The sequence below is a fragment of the Pteropus vampyrus genome, unplaced genomic scaffold (assembly GCF_000151845.1).
Source record: "Pteropus vampyrus isolate Shadow unplaced genomic scaffold, Pvam_2.0 Scaffold541, whole genome shotgun sequence".
In the NCBI taxonomy this organism is placed as follows: domain Eukaryota; kingdom Metazoa; phylum Chordata; class Mammalia; order Chiroptera; family Pteropodidae; genus Pteropus; species Pteropus vampyrus.
This window is the reverse complement of record NW_011889322.1, coordinates 1,545,043-1,569,432: the sequence shown is the minus strand read 5'-3', so window position 1 is coordinate 1,569,432 and position 24,390 is coordinate 1,545,043. Positions and strand designations below refer to the sequence as shown.

General features: G+C 35.4%; 1 protein-coding gene across 1 annotated transcript in view; it reads left to right on the top strand.

The window, feature by feature from the left end:
- EIF5B (eukaryotic translation initiation factor 5B) overlaps positions 1-24,390 on the top strand; it is a 71,156-nt gene that overhangs the window by 35,321 nt on the left and 11,445 nt on the right. The window contains exons 7-14 of the mRNA XM_011383757.2: positions 3,430-3,528; positions 3,980-4,066; positions 5,515-5,589; positions 8,663-8,940; positions 17,357-17,464; positions 17,755-17,865; positions 20,399-20,466; positions 21,050-21,191. Of these exons, the coding sequence (XP_011382059.1) occupies positions 3,430-3,528; positions 3,980-4,066; positions 5,515-5,589; positions 8,663-8,940; positions 17,357-17,464; positions 17,755-17,865; positions 20,399-20,466; positions 21,050-21,191 (968 nt within the window). The remainder of the gene's footprint in view (positions 1-3,429; positions 3,529-3,979; positions 4,067-5,514; positions 5,590-8,662; positions 8,941-17,356; positions 17,465-17,754; positions 17,866-20,398; positions 20,467-21,049; positions 21,192-24,390) is intronic.

The window sequence follows — 24,390 nt, the reverse complement described above, 5'->3', positions numbered from 1 at the left end:
TTGCAGTTGAAGACTTGCTTTGGATGGTACCCTTTCTCCTTAATCAGCTTCTTTAACTGCTGGAAATATGGTAGAAGCTTCTTCATTGGCAGACACAGCCTTTCCAATAATCTTTATATTTTTCAGTCTAAACATATTCCTTAATCTGTGTAACCATCTCTTACTTGCAGTAAATGGCTTGGTGTCATTTCAGGGGATCTCTTACTTGCTGAAGTCTTCACATAGGCTCGGTGCTTTCTGGTGCAACACGTAGCTATCAGTTAGAACACATTTCTGTTCATGTCTTCCACTACAAATTCAATGCCTCTTCTAAGCACCTGTCACATACTATGTGCTTAGGTTTTTGCTGTTTGAGGTGCAACAGCAAAACTAGCACAAATTGCTTTTTCCCCTCACAATTTTGTGGATAGAAGATCATTTGTATCATAGATCTTATTCTCAACATATGATTTTTTTTCTTATTAAGTTGAGAACTTTTACCTTTTCACTTCAGGGAAGCGCTTTTCAGCTTCACTTTTGCATGTCTGAATTGCCAGCATCACTACCCTTGTGCTTTGAGGCTATCATTAAGTAAAATAAGGGTGATTTGTACACGAGCACTCTGATACCATGACAGTTGATCTTATACTCGAGATGGTTGCAAAGTGACTAATTGGTAGGGAGCATATTCAGTGTGGAGACATTGGACAAAGGGATGATTCATATCCAGGCTGAGATGGGGCAATACGGTGCAAAATTTCATCATACTATTCAGAGTTATGTGTAGTTTAAAACTTATGAATTGTTTATTTCTGGAATTTTGTACTTAATATATTCAGACAGCAACGCTATTGACCATGAATAACTGAAACCGTGGAAAGTAAAACCACGGATAAGCGGGGGACATCTGTATTTTAAAACTATAATCCAGTATCAATTTATATTTTATCTAAGTAAAAAAAAAAAAAAAACAGCAAAGAAATGCCAGTCCCCTTTGATTTCACTGGGGAATTCTAGTAAATATTTAAAGAAGAAATATTGCTACTTAGAAACATTATCTTCCAAAACTACCCAGCTCATTTTGTGAGGACATCATTTCCCCTATACCAAGGGTCCCCAGTCTGTGGTCTGTTAGGATCCAGGTTGCAGAGCAGGAAGTGAGTGGCAGATGAACTAAAGAAGCTTCATCTGTATTTGCAGCCGCTCCCCAGTGCTAGCATCACTGCCTCAGTTCCATCTCAGATCATCAGGCATTACATTCTAATAGGGGCACTGGTCCCTTGTGCTAACAAGGTTGGGGACAACTGGCTTATACCATAGTGAGGCAAAGACATAAGAATGGAAAACTACAGACCAATGTCTCTAATGAACAAAGATGCAGAAGTTCTCAACAAAATATCAGTAATTTGATTCCAGCAATATGTATATATATATTTATGTATGTGTATTTATATATTTTTATATATAATGATAATCTATTATGACCCAGTGGTTTTTATTCTGGGAATGCAAGGCTGGTTCAGTATTTGAAAATCAATAGCTCTGTTTTACCCATATTAACAAACTAACGAAGAAAACACAGTCATTGAATAGATGCAGAAAAATTTGACAAAACTCAACATTTACATATGATAAAAATTTAGAAACTAGAAATAGAAAGGAGTTTCCTTACCATGATAAATGACGTCTACAGAGAACATAGAGCTATTTCACTTAATGGTGAATGACTGAACACTTAACCTTAATCATGATTAAGGCAAGGATTTTCAGTCTCACTGTAGTCATTCCACATTGTGCTAGAATGTCCTAGCTTGGGCAATTAGGCAGAAAAATAAATAATAAAAGGAGGCGTACAGATTGGAAGGAAGAAGTAAAACTGTCTATTCATAGATGACAGTTGTCTGCATAGAAAATTCCATGGAATCTACCCCTGAAAAAACACAAAACCCTACAACTGGTGAGTATAGATTCAATGCAGTCCTAATTAGAATTGCAGCAGGATATTTTATAGATATGTATCAGCTATTTTGCAAATATGTAGGAAAAGATAAAAGTAGAATGGCCAAAATATTTTTGAAAAAGAACAAACTTTTGGAAGATGTATATATAAAATATCTGATTTTAAGACTTACTATAAAGCTGCTGTAATTTAATATAGGGTGTTATTGGCAAAAGGATAGACAAATCAGTAGAACAAAATAGTCCATACGTGGTCATTTTTTTATTTTTTAATTTTTTTATGATAGGTAAAAGGCAGTTCAGTAAATACAACTATAAAATTTTTAGAGGAAAACAAATCTTTATGAACTTGTATTAGGTAAGGAATGCTTAGTTATAACATCAAAAGCATAATCCAATAAAGGAAAAATGATAACAAAATTGAGGAAGTCCAGTTTAAAAGTTTTTTTCCACAGAAGGTACCATTGAGAATTCAAAGAGAATACCTGAAAATCTCACATTTGACAAAGGATTAATATCCAGAATATATAACGATGACTCAAAATTCAACAATAAGAAACTCAACAATCCTATTTGAAAAAGGGCAAAAGATTTAAACAGATACTTCACCAAGACAATGTATGCATGTGTAAAGAATGCTCAAAAATCATTAACTGTTAGGGGAATTCAAATTAAGACCACAGTGAGGGATCACTACACACTTATTCAAATATATAAATTCTAAATACATAAAAAACACCTTTGTTTACCAAACTGCCAGCAGGGATGCAGAGCAGTTGGAACGCTCGTACATTACTGGTGAGAATGCAAAATTGTAAAGCTACTTTGGAAAACCGGGCAGTTTCTTACAAAGCTAAATCATATTTACATAATGTCCCCTTATTCCCACTCCAAAATATTCACTCCAGAGAAATGTTCTCACAAAACCTACGTACAAATTTTCATGGCAGCTTTATTCACAATTTATAAACTAGAAACAACTCGGATGTCCTTTGGCTGTCTACTGAATAAAGGAGCTGTGGTCCATCCATGCAGTGGGCACTGCTCAGCAGCAAAAAGAAACAGCATCGGTGCATACAGTGGGAGATGTCTCATTCCTAATGATGACAGTAAGCAGATTGTAAGGTTTTATCTCTGTGACATGTTGGAAAATGCAGATGTTTGAGGATGAGAACAGGTCTGTGGTTGCCAGGAGCCAAGAGTGTGAGTAGGGTTTGACTGCACAGCACTGCACAGGGTGGTGGCACCTTCATTGTGATGGTGGCTGTATAACCAAGCATTTGGCAAAGCCATAGGACTGGACACCAAAAGTGGAATTGTATATAAAATTTGAAATATCTTATATAAAAATAGAGGTTTTTTCCCATGAATGTTCTTTTGTATTTTAGGGTTTGTATCTCTGAGGTGAATAAAATGTTATCTTTTTAAGCAGCACTCCGTAGGTGACATACAAATAGTATAAACCTGAAGTTTTCCATTTTTATTTTTCAGGCGTTGAAGTGCCATCAAAAGACTCTTTGCCAAAGAAAAGGCCAGTTTATGAAGATAAAAAGAAGAAAAAAACACCACAGCAGTTAGAAAATAAAGAAGGTTTGTATACAAAATAGCCCGTGATTTAGAAAGTTTTGTTTGCCTCTTCCCACACCTTTAAAACAATGTTTTTTTAAAAAGAAAACAAGTCAGAATTACATATTAAAACTTATTTATCACTCTTATTTATCAGCCTGTCAACTGATTCAAATGACAGGCTGATGGAAAAGTACCTTTGCTTGAAAAATCTGGATCCTCCGAATAACTATCCTCAACTCTGAAAAGCACCACTATCGTTCTTATTTTTCCTTTATTTTTTTCCTCAACCTTCTATAATTTCCATTCTGTTGAGCAGAAAGAAAAACTGCTGTTTCCTATCAAATATATGACTGATATTTAAACATTTTCTAAACTTGATAAAGAATTTAGGTTTGCAGTGCTGGTTTTTATTCATTATTTAACAGGTTATATATTGAAAGTTTTGTCACCTTCATTTCTGCCCTTTATTCAGTGTCTGAACCAATAGAATTAAGTTCTGTTGGAGAAGCTGTGGAACAAGGAGTACCAGATAAAGAGTCACCACCTCCTGCTGACCCAGGTCAGTAGCACTGACTAATTCCTATCAAGTAATGTTGATGTGTCATAAGGTATCTTAGTTCTCATTAGTTTGGGGAAACCAGATATCTGGCAGGATGACCTTTCTTTATGGTTCTTAAACCATTTCTTTTCACTTCACTTTGAAAAAGTGTAGAAGTGAGACTTGAGTCAAATTTGTTCTTTTCAGAAGTGGCAGAATATTTTGTAGAGACAATAGAAGTTTGAATTTTCTGATATTTCTGTTTATGGGTCAGAAATCTTAGGTAGTGTCAAGACCTGAAGTTCTTTATTTAATCCTTCCAAAGCAAATTGGAAGCATTTTTAATTAGAACTTATTAAGAGTCATAAAAATTGGTAGTTTTAAACCTTAGAGGTCAGCCTCTTTTTGGTAAATCCATAAAAGATTTAACTTATTCATTGTGTGTATGTTTTAAGGTTGGAGAAGGTTTCTGGCTTTCTTTTTTTTTTCTTTAAGATAAACATTGTACTAATTCATGAGACTAGTTGTAGATAGGAGAGCGAGAGGCTAGCCTGAGGCTTGTGTCGAGATCAGAAGAATCTCAAATGCTTAAAGGTAGGAGTGGGAACGGAGGAGGATGTCGAGACTGACCACACTGGTGAAAGCTACTGCTGATGGTTTCTTTCCTCCCCCTTTCTGTTCTCAGTGTGAAAGGATCATTGATCTGGGCACATCTCAGCTTAGCTTAATGAAATTAGAGAAATTCAGGTTGATAGCAGTCCACTATTTTAGATGATGCTTGTATCAGTAGAAATAATTGATAATTTAGAACGATGTTTGGGGCACCTGTTCCTGACTCTTCTTCCTCCTCAAGATGACTTATCTAGACTTAGTGGCAAATAATGATTATTACAGGGAAGCAGACACCACACGTCCTTTTTTTTATTCGAGAATAATTTTGCTTGATTGGGAGAGTCGTCGTTGGAGTATTAAGTTTTTAATATTCAGAATTATACCTTCCTGGCTATTTTTGGGTTGTAAGTACAATATTCTGTTTTTATTTTCAGCTGGAGATGTAGATGGTACCTCCATGTATGTAATTTAAGTAGTGCTTGTATGTATCTGTAGAGGTTAAAGCAAAAGAATGTATTAAACTGTAAGTTGAAAGATCAAAAAGATATGTGAAATTTCATTTGTCTTCAAGTAGTATGATCGTGTGCCATTTTCAAGATCTAAAGGGACATTTTAGCGTCTATTTTAATGACGCTAGTTTCTAGTGTTTTAATGACCTAAAATATGAAATCTGGTGATATATTCAAAATACTAGGAAATTGTGAAGCATTTAGTGATGGTAAATTATAACATGCTAGCTATATTGAAAAAATAGTTACAAAGATAATGAAATTGTATACGTATTTTTTGCATAGTGAAAACATCCTTTTTATGTTAGCATAATTTTCTGCTTTTTTCTGTGTCTTTCGTGACAACAGAAGAGGAAGAAGAAACTGAGGATGCTGGATTGGATGACTGGGAGGCTATGGTCAGTGACGAGGAGAGAGAGAAAGGTGACTAGCTCATAAGCACACTGGTAAATCTAGTGGTTACTGGAGGTGGTTTATGTTTAAAGGAGTAGTCGGTCTGATTATGAAAGCCATCTGAGCATTCCCATACAGGAGACCAGTTACATTGCCATGGCTCCTAAATCGTCATGTGGATCTTCATTTTATGAATAAATGCTTTTTCAGAAAGTCATTTGTAAGATAGTTGTCTGGGATTTAGAATATGTTTTTTCAGAGTGATAATGTTATAAATAGGGTTAGGTTATTAAAGCTGGCCTACAAAAAAAGCCCCTTTAAGTTAAAATATAATACAAAGATAATACAAATAATAGTATAGTACCTAATCACTGTGAATAAAAAAATGTCTTTGTTTTTACTTTCTGTCTTTTATTCCTAAAATCTACTTTCTTTGGTTTTAATTTACTGGCTTTTTTTCCTAACTTCTTGAGATAGATATTTGTCTTTTTTTTCTTTTTGCCTTTTCTCCCCAATACATAATTTTAAAAGTATAAATTTTTTATTAGGCATGGCTCTAGCCAAACTCCATAAGTTCTGTATGTTGATTTTTTAAATTTCTATTTTGATACATATTAACTTTTACCCATGATTTATTTAGAAGTGTATTAATTTACATAAATGAGTTCTTTCTAATTATCTTGTTATTTCATTGTGGTCATAGAACATACACGATTCTCTCCTTTGCAATAAGTTGAGACTTAATTTACAGCCCAGCAAAATAATATGTGTGTAAATGTTTCACATGTGATTGTAAAGAGTTTATATTCTGCAGTAGTCAAGTGCCTTGTTTGCTATAATTGGTCAAGTTTGTTGGTCATTTTGTACAAGTCTCTTATATTCTGAGTTTTTTTCTGGAGTGCTTTTTCTCTGTTACAAAGAGTGGTGTATGAAATCAATCTTTCGTCATGAATATAGATCATCTATTTCTCCCTGAGTTCTGTTAATTTTTAGTTCATATATTTTAGTGCTATATTATTAGATGAGTACAGTCCTGTATCTTTCTGATGAATTGACTCTTTTATCATTGATTTATTTATTATTTATATTTTATTCATTTTTAGCAATGCCTTTTGCCTTAAAGTCTACCTTACTTGATACTAATATAGCTGTACCAACTTTGATTTACTTGGTCTTTTCTGTCTTTATTACTCTTTCTATATCCTTAAAGAGCATATAGTTGAGATTTAAAATCCAGTTTGTCTGTTTTTATATTTTATCTAGTGCATTTAGCCTCTTCTAACATTTGATGGAATTAATGAAGTATATTGGTTTTATATTTATCATCTTACTAAGTCCTTATTCTGTTTCTTTTTCTTTTCTAACCATAATTTGAACTATTGAATTTTTTTTTATTACATTTTTTTTCCTCCTCCTGTGAGCTTAGAAGCTGTGTATTCTCTCTCCACTTACTTTGTGGTTAATCTAGACACTTACTGTGGATCTTCTCGCTCTCGTTATCTAAGGTCATGTGCTCCCCATTTGGTGAGAAGGCCATCGGACACCTGACCAGTACGTACTGGTCCTCAGTTTACGTAGCATCGTTCTTGACCCACAATAGCGTGTGGGTCAGTGTTTGCTTTGGTCTGCCTTTACACTTCGCTTCTATTACGCTTGATGTCCACTGCATCCCTGACCTCTTGTTTGGGTCATTTCTTCCTGGCTGAAGAACTTTTAGAATTTCCTCTAATACAAATCTGTTAGTGATACATTCCATTTTTCCTTTTCTAAAAATACTCTATCTCCTCTTTATTCTTGAAGGGTACATTTTTACTGAATGAAGAATTCTGTAGTGAAATTCTGTTTATTTAACACTTGGAAGATATTATTCCCTTGTCTTGGCTTTTAGTGTTTCTGTTGAGAATTCAGGTATCATCCTGAATTTTTCATGTGTCTTTGGTTTTCAGCATTTCTATTATGGTGTTGCCGGGGTTCATTTCTTTTTTTTTATTCTGCCTATAGAGCTTCATGAATGTATGGTTTTGTGTTTCGTCAGTTTTGCAGTGCGCTGTTATTTCCCCTCGGGTTCTAGTTGTCCTGTGATGGACCTTCTTACTATATTATTGTATCTTTCCTCTTTTCTGTATTTTCCACCTATTGAGTCTCCATGTTTCATTCTACATTGTTTTTTCTGCTGTCTTCTGGTTCATTAATTTTGTCTTCAGCTGTTTTTATCTCCTGTATTTGTTTTAGAATTTGCATTTAACTTTTCTGTGGTTTTTATTTCTAAAATTTTAATCTTGTCTTTTGTTCCTTGGATGTTAGAAGCATATCCATTTTAAAATTTTGGTTTTATAACATCGCTATATGGAAGCCCTGTTGGCATCTATGTGCTAGCTTTCCTCATGTGAATTTTTTTGTGTGGTTTGTTTTTATATATTGTGCTGGATATTATACTTGTAAAAGTGTAGAAATAATTCGTGGTCAAGGATGGTGTTTTCTCTCTCCAGAGACATCTACCAGGAGTCTGAGGGAACTATCAATGTGGAATCATTCCAAATTTAGAATTGAGAGAATCTGGAAGTATTCCAGGAATGAGAAGGTTCTGCTTACTTGCTGTCACCCTTACTGCTGGGTGCAGTTCTCCATAGTTTCACCCCATAGTAGGGTATTACCCAGCATCTGCCACCTCACCCCCTGCAACCTCGACAGGCCTGAACTCCCAGTGCCTTGGTCTTGAAGTACTACAGGGTTGGTAAAGGCACTGCTTGGTCTTTCAGCTTCTCCTCCAGAATCGGCAAGTGTCCCCAGTGGGAAAGACATACTAAGCGATGTGCTTACCTCCCTGGTTTCTTCCTCTCTCATATCCCGCTCAGTAGTGCCTTTCTTTCTGTCACCTTATGTATGGATCGGTACATTAAGGGCCCACTTTTAAATAGCAGTCTTCATTGTAGCACATAGATAAACATTGCATTTTTGATGCATGAAAACCTTAATTTGGAATTAGCGATGTAACATTGCCACCTTATTTGACACTTTTAGTGTCGTCTTTAAGGTCTCTGTTACCTGACGGAAGTCTCATTTTTAATTTTCATTTATTTTAAAATCTTTGTTTTTCTGAAAGGAAACACGGTGCACATAGAAGTGAAAGAGAACCCTGAGGAGGAGGAAGAGCAAGACGAGGAGGAGGAGGAGAGTGATGAGGACGAGGACGAGGAGGAAGGTGAGAGCGAGGGCAGCGAAGGCGAGGAGGAGGAGGAAAAGGTGCCAGAGGAGAAGGAGACGGGGAAGACCGCAGACAAGAGGCCCAGTGGAGAGATGAGCTCGGAGTCCGAATACGACTCAGATGATGATCGCACCAAGGAGGAGCGGGCCTACGACAAAGCCAAGCGGAGGATTGAGGTACCGGCTGTCCTTTTCCCTTGGCTCCTCTCCTCCCTGCTCCTTTGTGGTCGCTGGAAGTGTCCCCAAAACTGAGGCCTTCACTGAGCAGCACTTCACACACAGTCTCAGAGTCGTATCTTGTCCCGTTTTGTAATGTCGAGACATGATGGGTTGACAGTGATTGACCCAAGGACACACCCCCTAGCCTATGTCAGAGTGGAGACTGCTGCATCTCTTGTTTCTTGTGGTCTCCAGAGTTCACATGCTCTTTGACAGCTTTTAGGTAGACAGAGGTTCTGAGCACATTCTCTATGGTAATAAGCATCAGTTAAGTGTTTGTGTTACATGTTTACATTAGTCACTGTGAGGCGTCTGGTCACTTAAGTTGTTTTGGTTTCTGTTTATTAAAGTCCAAGTACCTAGCTGACTTAACTATATTTTTACTACTTAATGCAATGGACGTCAAGAAACTTTTCTTAAATTATGTCAGCTTAGCATCAATATACACTAAAAACTAGTTTGCTTGAGGATGCTAAACTATTTTAGCTTTCCTTTTTGTCTTCTCACATAGAATTCTAATTTTTCAGTTTTTGTTTTAATACATATGTATCAGTATTTGCCTTTTCCTTCAGTAAAGTCTAGACAGGGATACATTTCTTGAGATTCTAAAGGACTGAGGTGGTTCTATTATTGTACATTGTGGTTTCTCAACCCTGGATCTGTTCACAATTGGGGGCTGGACAAGCCTTTGTTGTGGAGGACTGTCCTCATCATTTCAGGTTGTCAAGCAGCATCCTTGCCCTCTGCCCACTAGATACCAGTAGCTTTCTCCTCTCATTCCCGCTGGTGACTCTGCTGCTTCCTGCAACACCTGCTCAAGCCAGTTCCCTTGCTCTGTACCCATGTAGGAGAGTTTGTTCTGTGTTCGATGATTTAAAAACAAGCAAACAAAATGGCTATAAAGCAGAAAGTAAGTTCCTCCATTATCTTACTCCCTACATTTGTTAGTAGTTCTGTGTATGAGCTTCAAGTTTTTAAGAATGTTTAATTAAAATTAAGAAATTTTGTAGACTTTTTTCCACATAACAGTATGCTATAACCTCTTAGCTCAACACATTTTTAAGCAACTTTGTTGAGATAAGATTTATGTACCATAAAAATGATGCATTTTAAATGTACAATTCAGTGACATTTTGTAAATTTACAGTTGTGCAACCATCAACACAACATAACTTTAGAATATTTTCATTGCCCCCAAAAGATTCTTTGTGCCAGTTTGCAATCACTCCCCATTCCTTGCCCCATTCAAATACTAATCTACTTTGTCTCTATAGAAATCTCTGGAAATTTCATAAAAATTCAGTCCTATAATATGTGATCTTTTGTGTCTGGCTTATATCACATACTCTATTTGTCTATGTGGTAGCAGTACTTTGTTCTTTTTTATTGCCAAATAGTGTTTTGTGTATAAATATACCATATTTTATTATTATCTGTTCACCAGTTAAAGGCCATTTGAGTTGTTTCCACTTTTTAGCTATTATGATTTTGTACTGTTGTAAACATTTTCAGATGAGTCTTTGCGTGAAAGTGTGTTTTTATTTCTTTTAGATACATTCCTAAGAGTAAAATTGCTGAATCATACGGTAGATTTGTGTTCAGCTTTTTCCGAAACTGCTAAACTATTTTCTCTAGTGGCTGAACAATTACAGATTCTCACCAGTTGAAGGTTCCAGTTTCTCTGCATCCTCACTAATACTTGTCTTTTCAATTCCAGGCATTCTAATGATTGTGATTAGATAGTATGTTTTATTGTGGTTTTAAATTGCATTTCCATGATGTTGAGCATTTCTTCATGTACTTATTGGCCATTCCTATATCTTCATTGGTGAAACATCTATTCCAATTTTTGTACATTTTTAAATTTTATAATTTGTCTTTTTATTATTGAGTTGAAAGAGTTCTTTTCATTTTTTTAACAGTTTCTTTTGAAGTAAATAAATTTTTAATTTCGATAACATCCAGTTTATCAAATTATTCTTTTATAAAGCGTGCTTCTGGTGTTGTACTGAAGAAATACTTGCCTAACCCAAGGTCATGACTATTTTGTCTTGTTTTCTTCTGAAAAATGTATACCTTTTATTTCTTATATTTTTAGTTATAAGATAATTAGATAATTAAGATAGTTTCTATGTATGATGTGAGGTAAGGAACCAAAGTCATTCTTCGTGAATTTAACCAGTATCGTTGCCTTAGAAGGCTGCATCGGATTGCCTTGGCATCTCTGACAAATCAGTTGATTGGTAATGTGAGTGTTTACTTTTAGACTTTGAGTTCTCTTTCATTGATCTGTATATCTGTTCTTATGCCAGTACCACACTGTCTTGGTTACGTTAGTTGTATCATAAATCTGGAAACTGGGAAATGTTAGCCTTCCAATGTTGTACCAGCTTTTCAAGGTTGTTTTGGCTATTCAGGGCACTTGCTTTTTCATAGAAATTTTAGGGTCAGCTTGTCAGTTTCTGCGAAAAGCCTAGTCCAGTTTTGATAGAGATTGTGTTGAATATATAGGTCAATTTTAGGGAGAATTACCTTCTTAATATTGAATCTTCCAGTCCTTGGAAGCAGGCTGTCTTCATTTATTTAGCGCTTTAAAAATTTCTTTTAGCAATGTATTATAGTTTTCAGAATATAAGCATTTTATTATTTTGATGCGATTGTGAATGAGATCATATTTTAAATTTATTTCCTTGCTAATATAAATAATACAACTTTTGTAGATTTATGTGTAGCAACTGTACTGAAATTTTTTTATTCTAGTAGTTTTTCATAGATTCCTTAGAATTTTCTGTAATCAGTGCCATGTCATTCATCAAAAGACAGTTTAAATTCTTCATTTCCAACATTTCCAGTTTCATTCCTGCATATTTTTCTTGCCTTATTTCTCTGGCTAGAAAAATGCATTGTTGAATAGAAGTGCTAAGAGTAGCAGGCACACTTGCCTTGTTCCCAGTCTGTGGGGGAAAGCATTCACATTTTCACCATTAACTATGATGTTATCAGTAAGTTTTTGATAGATGCCCTTTATCAGTTTTGAGGAAATTCCTTTCTTTTCCTAGTTTGTTGAGATTTTCTATCATGAAGGGATGATGGGTGCTTTTTGTATGTTTATTAAGATGTTTTTTTCTTTTTCTGTGTTAATAAACAATATGTTACATTATTGGTATTTAAATGTTCAACCAACCTTGCATCTCTGGAACAAATCTCACTCCATTGTGATATATATCCCTCTTTATATGTTACTGGATTTGGTTTGTGATATTTTGTTATTTTGTGATCTATACCCATGAGTAGTATTGATCAGTCACTTTCTGGTCATGTGATGTGTTTATCTGGCTTTGGTGTCAGTTTAGTAATTAGCCTGCTAGGATTAGCTGGGATTCTCTGTAAGAGTTTCTGAAGGATATTATTTCTTGTTTTAAATGTTTTGTGGAATTTACCAATAAAGCTTTTTTATAGGATGATTTTTAAATTACTCATTCAATTATATTTGTCATATTTTCTTTTTCATCTTGAATCATTCTCAGTAATTTTTATCTTTCTAATTATTGTATTTCACTAAAGTTGTTTAGTTTGGGTTTAGCTTCCTCTTTTTTTTGCTAATTTCTTAGGATGGTAACTTAAATTATTGATTTGACACTCTTCTTTTTTAATTGTATATAGTCATTTAAAATTACAAATTTCTAAGTACTGTTTTAGCTACATCTCGTAAATTTTATATGTTTTGTTTTCATTCTATTCAGAATATTTTTGGATTTCCTTTACTACTTCTTCCTTGACCAATTTGTTATTTAGAAGTACATTGTCATAATTTACAAATATTTATGGATTTCAGTATTTTTCTTCTTTTGTTAATTATAAATTCTGACTATTGTTGTTAGAGAACATACTTTGTATAGTTTCTGTCATTTAAAAATAATTAAAACTTGTCATATCCCCCCAGCAAATGGTCTCTTTTGGTGAATGTTTCTTGTGCACTTAGAAAGAATGTGGATTCTGCTGTCAGTTGGTCTGGTATTCAGTTAGGTCAGTTTGGTTGATGGTGTGGTTTACATTTTCTATATGCTTGCTCATTTTATGGGTAGTTTTTCTATCCATTATTGAGAGTGGGTTATTGAAGTTCCTAAATTGTTGAATTGTACATCTCCCCTCTCAGTGCTGCCAGTTTTTTCTTCATGTATTTTGGGCTCTGTTAAGTACGTATATGTTTATACTTGTTACGTCTTCCCAAGGATGTGGATATCCCTCTCTTTTCTTTTATGTGTTTTGTCTGATATTAATATGGCTACTCCAGCTCTCTCACAGTTGCCAGTTGCATGGCATGTCTTTTTCAGTCTTAACACTTTCAGTTTATTTGTGTCTTTGAATCTAAAGTGTCTCTTGTTGACAGCATGTAGTTGAATCTTGTTTTATGTCACGCAATATGACTAAATACTTTGTAAGTATTTAATTAATTCACATTTAAAGTCATTATATATATGGTTGGACTTTCTTCCCTCTCTTTGCTATTTGTTTTCTATATATTGGCATATCTTTTGGTGTCATCAGGTTTGGAAGTTATTTTCTTAATGGTTGTTCTAGGCAATACAATATGCATCTTATCTATTTTAGAATATTGGTAGCTTAATTCTAGTGAAATAAAAGAACTTTGTTCTAGCATATAGATCCATTTCTCCTACCTTCCTTTGTGCCGCTATTGTTACATATTTATAAATGTTATAGATCCAGTAAAACTAATGTCTTGATCTTAGATCTTTTAAGGGAATTCAGTGAAGAAAGAAAAACACATTTGTAGCATCTTAATATTAACATTTCTGATATTCCTCATTTCTTCATATAGATTATTTCTGTCTGGTGTCATTTTTTTTTGCTACAGTATAGCTCCAGTTCCTCCCCTCCCCTTGCCTTTGTGCTCTTTGTAGTATTTATTGCAACTTTATTATAAGCTCAACCATACAACTTTAGAATTATTATTTTGTGAAGTTATCATTTAAATCAGTTAAGAGAAGAAAATAGAAAAGGATACATTTTTACTTTCTGTTATGTTTGTTATATAATGACCTTTGGCATTGCTCCTTTTTCCTTCATGTGGCTTTGACTCTCATCTGGTATCACTTCATCTTAGCCTGATGAACTTCCTGTGGTATTTCTCATCATGCTGCTCTTCTAGCAGTGAATTCTCTCAGTCTTTAAATTTGGGAATTGTTTATTTCACCTTCGTTTTTTTTTTTAAAGATAATACTGCTGCATGCAGAATTCTTGCTTGACAGTTTTTTTTTTTCTGTTTAGCCTTTTGAATATGTCATCCCATTGCCTTCTGGCCTCCATTGCTACTGACGAGAATTCAGTTATTAAACTTACTTGGGTTCCCTTACACAGTGAATGATTTTTCTCTTGCTGTCAAGATTTTCTTTTTGACCTTGACTTGTAACAATTTAACCATGATGTATCTTGGTGTAAATATCTTTGTAATTATTCTACTTAGAGTTTATTAAGCTTTTTAGATGTATAGGTTAATGGTTTTCATCAAAATTTGGAAATTTTCTGCCACTTCTTAGTCACATCTTCTTTCTGCCTGTACTCTGTCTCCTCCCCTTCTGGGCCTCCCAGTATATGCACATCAGTATACATGAGGGTGTCCCATAGGTCTCTTGAGGCTCTGGTAGTTTTTTCATTTTTTCCCCATTGTTCAGATTATATAATCTCTATTAATCTATCTTTAAGTTCTCTGATTTTTCTTTTACTATTTTCATTTACTCTTGAGCCCATCTAGTGGAATTTTAAATTTGCTATTGAATGTTTTAACTTCAGAATTTCTATGTGTTTTTTAATAATTCATCGACACCCCCTTTTGATGAGTCATCATCATACTTCCCGTCATTTCTTTAAACATGGTTCCCTTTAGTCTTTTGAACATATTTACCAAGGAATAGGTAGGGCCTTATCAGTGCCTATGTTGGCTGTCTTATCCCACAGGCCTCCCTGTTAAATCTGACTGGTCTTCCAAGTTATCTCTTGCCCTCCCAGAGACCTTAGCCTCTTCTTCGTTTGCCATTGAGGTCACTACTATTTTTGACAGTGTCCTAAGGCGTGGAACCCCCATCTCTCACACTTCTGCCCCACGTATGGGAGACGTGGGATGGTGTGACTCCAGTCTAAAACCCCATAGGCCTCACCGCTCTTACTGACAGCCAGTAGATTTTCTTGAATTAGATGTTTTTCAATGTGTTTTATATTTATATGCCTTTGGCCTGTTTCTAGAGTCGTTAAGTGCTTGTTTTGATTCTTTTGTCCAGTTTTATCTTTTCGTTTTGGGAAGAGGATTTACTAAGCCCCTCATTCCATCATTCAGGAAGTCCTGCCTCAGTGCCTTTAACAGCCGCATATCGTATTCTATTTTATAGAAGCATCCTAACTTAACTTTGTATCGGTCTCCTCAGGGTGCCATACAGGCTGGTATACAGGCTGGGAGGCTTAAACAATTTTTAAATGAAATTTATTTCCTTATAGTTCTTGAGGCTAGAAGTTCAAGATTAAAGTGCCAATAGGTTTGTTTCTGGTGAGGGCTCTCTTCCTGGCTTACAGATGTCCTCCCTGAGGCCTTTCCCTGGGTGTGCTCAGAGACCCAGGAAGGGAAGGAGGGAGAGAACCAGTCCTATCAGATCAGGGCCCCACCCTTATGACCTCATTTAACCTTAATTGCCTCCTTTAAGTCCCTGTCTAAATGCTATCACATTCGGAGTTAGGGATTCAACTCATGAATTTGGGAGAGATACATTTCAGTCCTTAACAATTTTCATGGTTCCCAGACCTTGCTATATATTATAATTGTTGTGAAATTCACCTCAGACTTCCTGAGCAAGTATCTCCATTGTGAATAGGAGTCTCTACCTACATGACTATGCAGCCGGATATCATCAGCCTCGTGTTTAGGAAACACTCATTAAGAAATCCTTCACTACAGAAGATTAAGCAGTTACTAATTTTCACGATTATAAACAATACTGAGCTGAACAAGCCCTGTTGTGCATGTGTACTTGTCCTGTCACTGCTTCAGGACAAATACTTAAAGAGGCAGAATTTCTGAGCTAAAGTCTACTACATTCCCCTCCAGAACATTGTGATACTTCAAGTATGGGAGAGAAGGTAGTTTTCAACCATATCAAATCGTAAGATCATGATGTTCGCATTCGAGTCCTGCATACTGTGAAGCTCTTGTTTACTTATTTCTCTGCTAGTAAATACTTGCATCTCACTTTGACATTCCAAAATATTTTTCTTTCAGTTTCTACAGAAAGATCTAGGGGTAGAAATGAAAATAAGTAGTTCTGGGGTTGGCTTCATAGTGTAGTGGTTAGCACATCTGCTTTACACGCAGAAGGTCCTGGGTTTGCACCCTAGGTGGAGCCACGGACCATACCCCCGGTGCGCCAGACCCTCCCCCACCCCCCCACCCGCAGTGTGCTGGTGGTGCCAGGCTCCGGGGGCAAGCCGTGTGCATGTGGGAGGAGACGCCCTGCCTTCAGAGATCCAGTTCTTAAGGGGAAACAGCAACATGCATAGGTCAGGGGTGGAAGTGGGAGGGGCGGAATTAAAGAGGGGGGGAAAAAAAAGAAAATAAAAAGTTCATACAAAAATGGTTTATAGATGGAAAATAGTGTTGTAAATGACATTACTTCAGAATTCGGTTGGAAGTTTTCTCATTTGAATGCCAGCTTTGTTGTGCTTGAAAGGTTGTCATTTGAAAGAACTGGCATGTGGTTTTGTTTGGTTTTCAGAAAAAGTGTTCAGGTAAGTGGTACAGAGAAACATGTGGCTCAAGAACAAGCTTTCTCGTGCTTGGTGGCATCTTCGGAAGATGGGAAATGCTATTAGATGTCTTAGGCAGAGGCTTAAGTAAACTCTCCTAATTGAATGGTTTTATAGCATTTGTACACTGGATAAAGTTTTGAAATAAATTGCTTTAAAATGTTATACAATTCTGAAGTTGTAGTGAATAGTGAAAAAGTCAGGGGTTGTGCTGTGTAGTAAGTATGACAGAAAGATCAGTGTTCCTTTTGTATTCAGTATATTCCATTAAATTAGCTATGCGCAGAAGTGTACAGAAGTTTGAGCCAACAGTTCACAGTGCTCTTACTTGCACACTCAGTGCTGTTCTGAAAACTTTTCTAACCAGGTTTCCCTTTGTCCAAAGGCGCCGTGATGGGAATTGGATTGTAAAGCTTACACTGTACAAGACATTACATGTAGTTAAATCAACAAGGAACATGGATGAAGGCTGTGGCATTCTCTTGCCAAGGCAAAATAATTTAAAGGAAAATAATGATAAGGTGTGAAATAATGTTTAATTTCGAGATTTTTTTTCCTTTCCTAGAAACGACGACTTGAACATAGTAAAAATGTAAATACGGAAAAGCTGAGAGCCCCTGTTATTTGTGTACTTGGACATGTGGACACTGGGAAGACAAAAATTCTAGATAAAGTAAGAAAACACTATTATGCATTGATACAACTTTTTATTTATTTTATTATTTTATTTATTTTTTCAATTGAAGAAATGATTTAAATGTCCGCTCCTCCCTACCCTCTGGTAACCATTAGTCCTTTGTTGATACAACTTTTTAAACGAATGAATGATACCTTATAAAAAGCTAATAGAAATCATAATAGCACTTATATGCAGTTCTGTTTATAATAAGTTACTGCTTTATTATTGCTTTTGCTTCTTTTTGTATTTTGAAATACAAATCTGAATCTGCCATCTTATCCCAGCTCCGTCACACACATGTGCAAGATGGTGAGGCAGGTGGTATCACACAGCAAATCGGGGCTACCAATGTTCCCCTCGAAGCTATTAATGAACAGACTAAGATGATTAAAAATGTAAGTACCCTGTATTTTAGTGTTTTCATTTCTAACAAACATTAAGATATAAACTATTTCAAACAATGAAAACAGAATAGTATAACAGATGCATATGCTTACCATTCATAATTAACATATATGCCAGTGTTTCTATTTTGCTTCAGATCTATCTTTAAAGAAATAAAAACATTACACGTTGTAGGATCCCTCACATTCCATTTTCTTCTCTCTTGCTCCAAGTAGTAGTCACAATTCTGAAGTTAGAGTATGTCATTCTCCGTCATGTTTTAACACTTTTAACTCTGTGTTTAAAAATTGGGTTCCCTCCCCCACTCTTTTTTCCTTCTGTCGGATTGATTATACATATTTTTATCTCCCTTATTCTCTCTACTTTGGAGACATTCCATTTATGCTGCATTTAACACAATAAAGGAAATCACATCAGACCAGTGTGAAGCCTGATCTGTCGTCTTCCTATCCATGTTAGGGGGTGGAGCCTTGCCAGTGCCCTCATACGCCCTGTGGGCCCCTTTCTAATCAAAACCCACCCTCTTCTTCCTCCCAGGAGTAACTTTTTAAGTAATCCCTGCCTTTTAATATTAGGGGTTACAAAATGTGGATATTCCAGTCCCATCCTCCACCTCTGTTTATGGGATTACTTCTAGAGAGAAACTTCCCCTAATCTGCTGTTTTGTTATTTGGGGAGAGTATGTATAAGAAAGGCAGAATAAATGCTTGATCCTTTACCTTTATTTACCAGCTTTCAAAATATATAGTGACCAGTTTGAATTTGGTTTTGTATTAATAAAAACTCTTGGATTTAAACGTATTTATTGTGTGTTTATTTTTCATATTTACTCTTTTAATCCATTTCAGTTATATTGTACTGAGATAGTCTCACCTTTGCCTGGTGGTTGGTTCCTGGGTCTTCGTGATATTTATTCTGTCATCTTGTTGGTCTTTGCTTGTATCTGGGCTATCTGGGATTAGCAAGATGTTTCAGGTTCATTTTATCTGTAATGTACTCCAGACCTGGAATTGGGCTTTGTAAAAAATTCCCCAGTGCCATTGTCACAGCAGGTGAAAGTGGTAAATTTAGAACTGAGAAGCAATAAATGACACATGGTGTATATTACATGCTAGTATCTCCCTTGGTCCTTTACTTAGTCTGAGTTCTGTATATAGGAAGGATCTATGAGCTTGTCTCTCCAGTTTTTGTTTTGTGTGCTTGTGTTTTATGAAGCTTGTTTTCTGGTAGATTCCTAAGGAAGGAATAATGGGAATAATACTGTGAGTTTTTTTTAATATTGAGAAGTTACTTCATAGCCTTCATCCTGGAAAGTCTGCTGGCTACATATAAAACCCTTGGTTCCCATTTTCAGTCCATCATCTTAAATTACTCTCATTTCTTCTCACAGAAGTATTGCCTTTCAGGTTTGATCACAGGCTGGTTTTCATCCTTTTAAAAGTAACGTGGTCTTTTTCATCTTGGTGTTGGTTATTCTGGGTTAGTTTTCTAGTTATGTGGTCTTCGTTTCAGTATGTAGTTCAAAATCTTTATTTTAGGATAGGTTTCTTGAATTAGTTTTTCAAATTTATAATTTAAAATTTATTTTGGTTGTACTTTACCTGGGTATTTCTATGACAATGGGGAATTTATAACAGCTTATTCCACCAATTGTCAGAACTTGAAATCTGGTGTTATTTTAGAACATCATTATAGAGTATGATTTTTATTAGGTCTGTGTTAAAGTTCTCCAGATGAGCCTTGTCTGACAATTGTGTTTATATTCCAGACACTGAAGTGGAAGTAATTGTGGCACTTGGTGAATGTTGATTTAGGATCACTGTGGGATTGCAAATTTAAAATGTTTTGCATGTGAATCATTTTACCCTAGATCAGGAGAATAAGATTTTGAAAAAAATCATCTGAAGATTGTCAAAAAGTAGAGATAAGCAAAGTAAAAAATGTTTTGTGTGTGTGAAAGAGATTTGATAGTGCTACTCTTTAGCTTAAAAGAGAATGTTCACCTCAAGCCTGTTCTAATGTTTCCATTTGTGTACTTTTATCCAGAAAATCAAATGTTTATGGTTTGATTTGAATAAAGCAGAATATGAAGTTATTCTTTAATATTTTAGGTTGATGTAAATTTTCTTTAAAACACATGGGATATTTTTCAGAGTTTAAAATTGTTTTAAAATTGGACAAGAGACATTTCCAGTTTTCGAGAACCTTTTGCGTGTCAGCTTTTTGTAGACGATCACTTTGACGACTGCTGTCATGTTACTTATTAGCCCTCTGCTCAGATTTAGATTTCACCACAGTTTTATGACCATAACAAAGGGAATGTTATTTTTTTCCTGCAAAACTTTTGATATTAATGAAAATATTAACTGCTATGCTTTGTTGGTTAACTCATTAACTGTTTTTGAAACAGTTCATCTAGATAAGGAAGTGGAGATAGTTTAATGTTTTTGTGGCAGAATATTCATTTTGTGAAGAAGCTTTCATTGTTTGGCGTCCTTAAGCTATTTTCCCCACTTTTTCTAGTTTGATAGAGAGAATGTGCGGATCCCTGGAATGCTGATTATCGACACTCCTGGGCATGAGTCTTTCAGGTAAGAGCGTGTTGAGTTTTCTGTCCACAAGCAGATCGCCTGAAAACCTCGTCTAAAGGTTCAGTTGTGAGAACATGTGACTAATCATTAAAGTTGGCTGGTGTTTTGAGATCTGTGGCTTCCAGCTCAGACCTAGGTAGTGATTGATAGTAACCCCCAGTCCTCATCCATGCCTTTCTGATTTAGCAGTATTTTACTTGGATACTTGTTTTTTGTTTTTTGTAGAAAGAAATCTTTTCTTCTTTGAAGAGCAAATCTTAATACATACCTGGTCTGTCTCCAGTGAAACTCATTACGGGTGGAATTTCATCCAGTTGCCTCTTGGCTATATTCCTTAGTGTAAAACACTTGGTCAGTAAAATTGACAGAAATATTGGAGTTACTTCTGGAACTCATTCCAGCTGATGTCAGTTCACTGTTAGATAAGCATTTGGAAAGTGAAAGTCTAATGGCGCTTGAATCTAATGCATGTACTTCATTTTGTTCTTGTTTAGATTTTACAAAGAAATTAAAATTTTAAGTTTCTTTAAATAAAAGTATTAATTTCAAGATGTCTATGCATTTTTTCCCTTCTTTTCAACAGTAATCTGAGAAACAGAGGAAGCTCTCTTTGCGATATTGCCATTTTAGTTGTTGATATTATGCATGGTTTGGAGCCCCAGACAATCGAATCTATCAACCTTCTAAAATCTAAAAAATGTCCCTTCATTGTTGCACTCAATAAGGTAAGCTCTCCTGAAAAATTAAATTGTGGAAACAAGCTGCTTACTTTTTTGTAATTAAAAAAATGTAGTATAACTTTCATATAAGAATGTACTCCTGCTAAGTTCAGTGTATTTTGACAGATTTATAAATACACATATGTACCACCATTCAGAATACAGACCATCTTCATTTTCCCAGAATGTTCCCTTGTGTTCTTTTACAGCCAGTCTGCCCCCTTCTCTGGCCCCAAACACTGATCTTCTTTTTGCTACTATAGACTAATTCTTCCTGTTTTATGAATTTCATGTTAAAGGAATTAGATACAGTACATAATCCTTTCAGTTTGGCATTTTCGCTATTCATGTTGTAGAATTATCCATGTTGAATATAGCATAGGTTGTTCCTTTTCATTGCTGAGTAATATTTCATTATTTGAATAATACCACACATTATTTACTTATTGGATATTTGGATCGACCCCAATTTTAAGTTACTTATTAATGAAGCAGCTATGAACATTTGATGCAAGCCTTTGTTTAGACATTTGTTTTTGAGTAAATAGGAATCGAATTGTTAGATCATATGTATTTGTATGTTCAACTTTATGAGAAAATAACACATTTTCCTAAAGAAATGGTAGCTCATTTAATTTTAACCAGCAGTGTGTGAGAGTTCTACACATTCTTGCCAACACTTGCCCCATCCAGTCATTCTAATAAGTGTGTGGTGCTAAATTGTTATGGTTTAATTGTGTTTCTGTGATGACTAATGGCATTAAACACTTTTTCATGTACTTATTTGCTCTCTCTCTCTTTTTGTGCCATATCTACTTAAATCCTTTGCTCATTTTTTTATTAGACTGTTTAGTGTTGAATTTTGAGTTCCCTATATATTGTTGTTATAAGTCCTTTGTCAGTTGTGTGTATTGCAGATATACTTGTAGTCAAGCACTTGGTTTTTCATTTTCTTGATGTGTTTTGAAGAGCAAAGTTTTCTAATTTTGGCAAAATCTCATTAGAAATTTTCTTACAATTTGTGTTTATTGTGTTCTGTATAAGTAATCTTTTTCCAACCCAAGTTCGTGAAAATTTTCTCCAGTGTTTCTAGATATCTAACATTTAGATCTGTGATGTTTTTAGTTAATTCTTGTGCATGGTGTAAAAGTAAGGTTCAAAGTTTACTTGTTTCCATATGAACATCCGATTCAGAAGCCTTTGTTGAAAAAGTTCTACTTCCTCATTTAATTAGTTTTGAATCTGTTGAAAATTAATTGACCGTATGTATATCCTTTGGCCCGAATGTCTTTCCGAATGCCACTAGTACCTGTCCACGGTTACTGTAGTTTCACAGTATCTCTTGAAAGCAGGTGGTGGTAAGTTCTTCAGCTTTTTGTTTCTCCCAATTGCTTTGGATACTTTAGGGTCCTTGAATTTTCCATGTAAAGTTTAGAATCAGCTTCTTAGTTTCTACATAAAGCTTTCTAGGCTTTTGATTGGAATTATATTTAATCTGTAGATAAATTCTGAGAGGATTAACATTTTAACAAAATTGAGTCTTCTGATCAGTGAACATGGTATTTCTTCATTTACTCAGGTCTTTATTTTCTCTTGACAGTATTTTATAGTTTCATTGTGTGTTGGACATATTTTTAAATTTATCCATAGTATTTCATGGTTTTGATGCTGTTGTAAGTAGCACTTAAAATTTTTAGATTTCTAATTGTCACTTTTAAACAGAGATACCATTGATTTTTATATACTGACTTTCTATCTTGTGATCTCGGTAAATTCACTGATTAGAATTAATAACTTCTTTTGTAGATCATGTGGGTTTTTCTATATGCATGATTAAGTTATTTGCAAATAAAGACTGTTATACTTTATTCCTCATTTGTATGCTTTGTAAGTTTTTTCTTCCTTACTGTGCTTACTACACTTTCTAGAACAACGTTGAAGTGATGTCGGACATCCGTACTCTCTTTCTGATCTCGGGAAGGTTCTTGGATTCTCACCGTTGTCAGCTGTAGGCCTGTTTGTAAATGCACTTTATTAAGTCGAGGACATTCCCATTGTCCCTGGGTTGCTTAGAGAGTGTTTTATTTTAAAATTATGAATGGTTGTTGATTTTTGTCAGGTGTGTATTCTGCATCTCTTGAGATGTTCATGTGGCTTTTCTCCTTTATTTTGTAACAACATGAATCACTCTTGATGTTTTTGGGAGGCTTTACTAATTTTTTATTTTTAAAACTTTTTTAGAGCAGCATAAGGTTCAGAGAAGAATTGAAGGCAAGATGTAAAGATGTGCCACCTACCCCGGTCCCCACACATGCACCGCCTCCCCCTTTATCAGCATCCCCACCAGAGGGGCACATTTGTTACAGTTGAACCTGCACTGACACATTGTCACCCCAAGTTCATCATTTACTTTAGGGTTCACACTTGGCGTTGTACATTCTTTGGGTTTAGACAAATGTATCCATCATTATGGTATCACACAGAATAGTTTCACTGTCCTAAATATCCTCTGTATTCCAACTAGTCATCCCCCGCCTGTCATCCCCTGGCAGCCACTGACCTTACTGTCTCCATAATTCTACCTTTTCCAGAATGTCATGCAGTTGGAATCATACAGTATGTAGCCTTTGCAAATTGGTTTCTTGTAATGAGCATTAAAGTTTCCTTCATGTCTTTTCATGGCTTGATAGCTCATTTCTTTGAATCATACTCCGTTGTCTAATGGACCACAATTTATCCATCACCTGCTGAAGGACACCTTGGTGGCTTCCAAGTTTTGGCAATTATAGCTAAAGCTGCTATAATTATCTGTGTGCAGGTTTTGTGTGGACATGAGTTTTCAACTCCTCTGGGTAAATACCAAAGAGTGTGGTGGCAAGATCTTATAGTAAGAGTTTAGTTTTAGTGCCAAACTATCTTTCAAAGTGGCTGCACCATATTGTATCCCTACCAGCACTGAACGAGAGTGCCTGCTGCCCCACATCCTCACCATCATTTGGTGTTGTCAGTGTTTTGGATTTTGGCCACTCTAATAGGTGTGTGGTGGTTTGTCATTTTTTTAACTTGTGTTTCCCTGGTAACCTAAGGTGTAGAACATCTTTTTATGCTCATTTGCCATCTGTATATCTTTGGTGAGGTATCCGTTAAACTCTGGCCCATTTTTAGATTGGATTCTGTTTTCTTATTGTTGAGTTTTAAGAGTTCT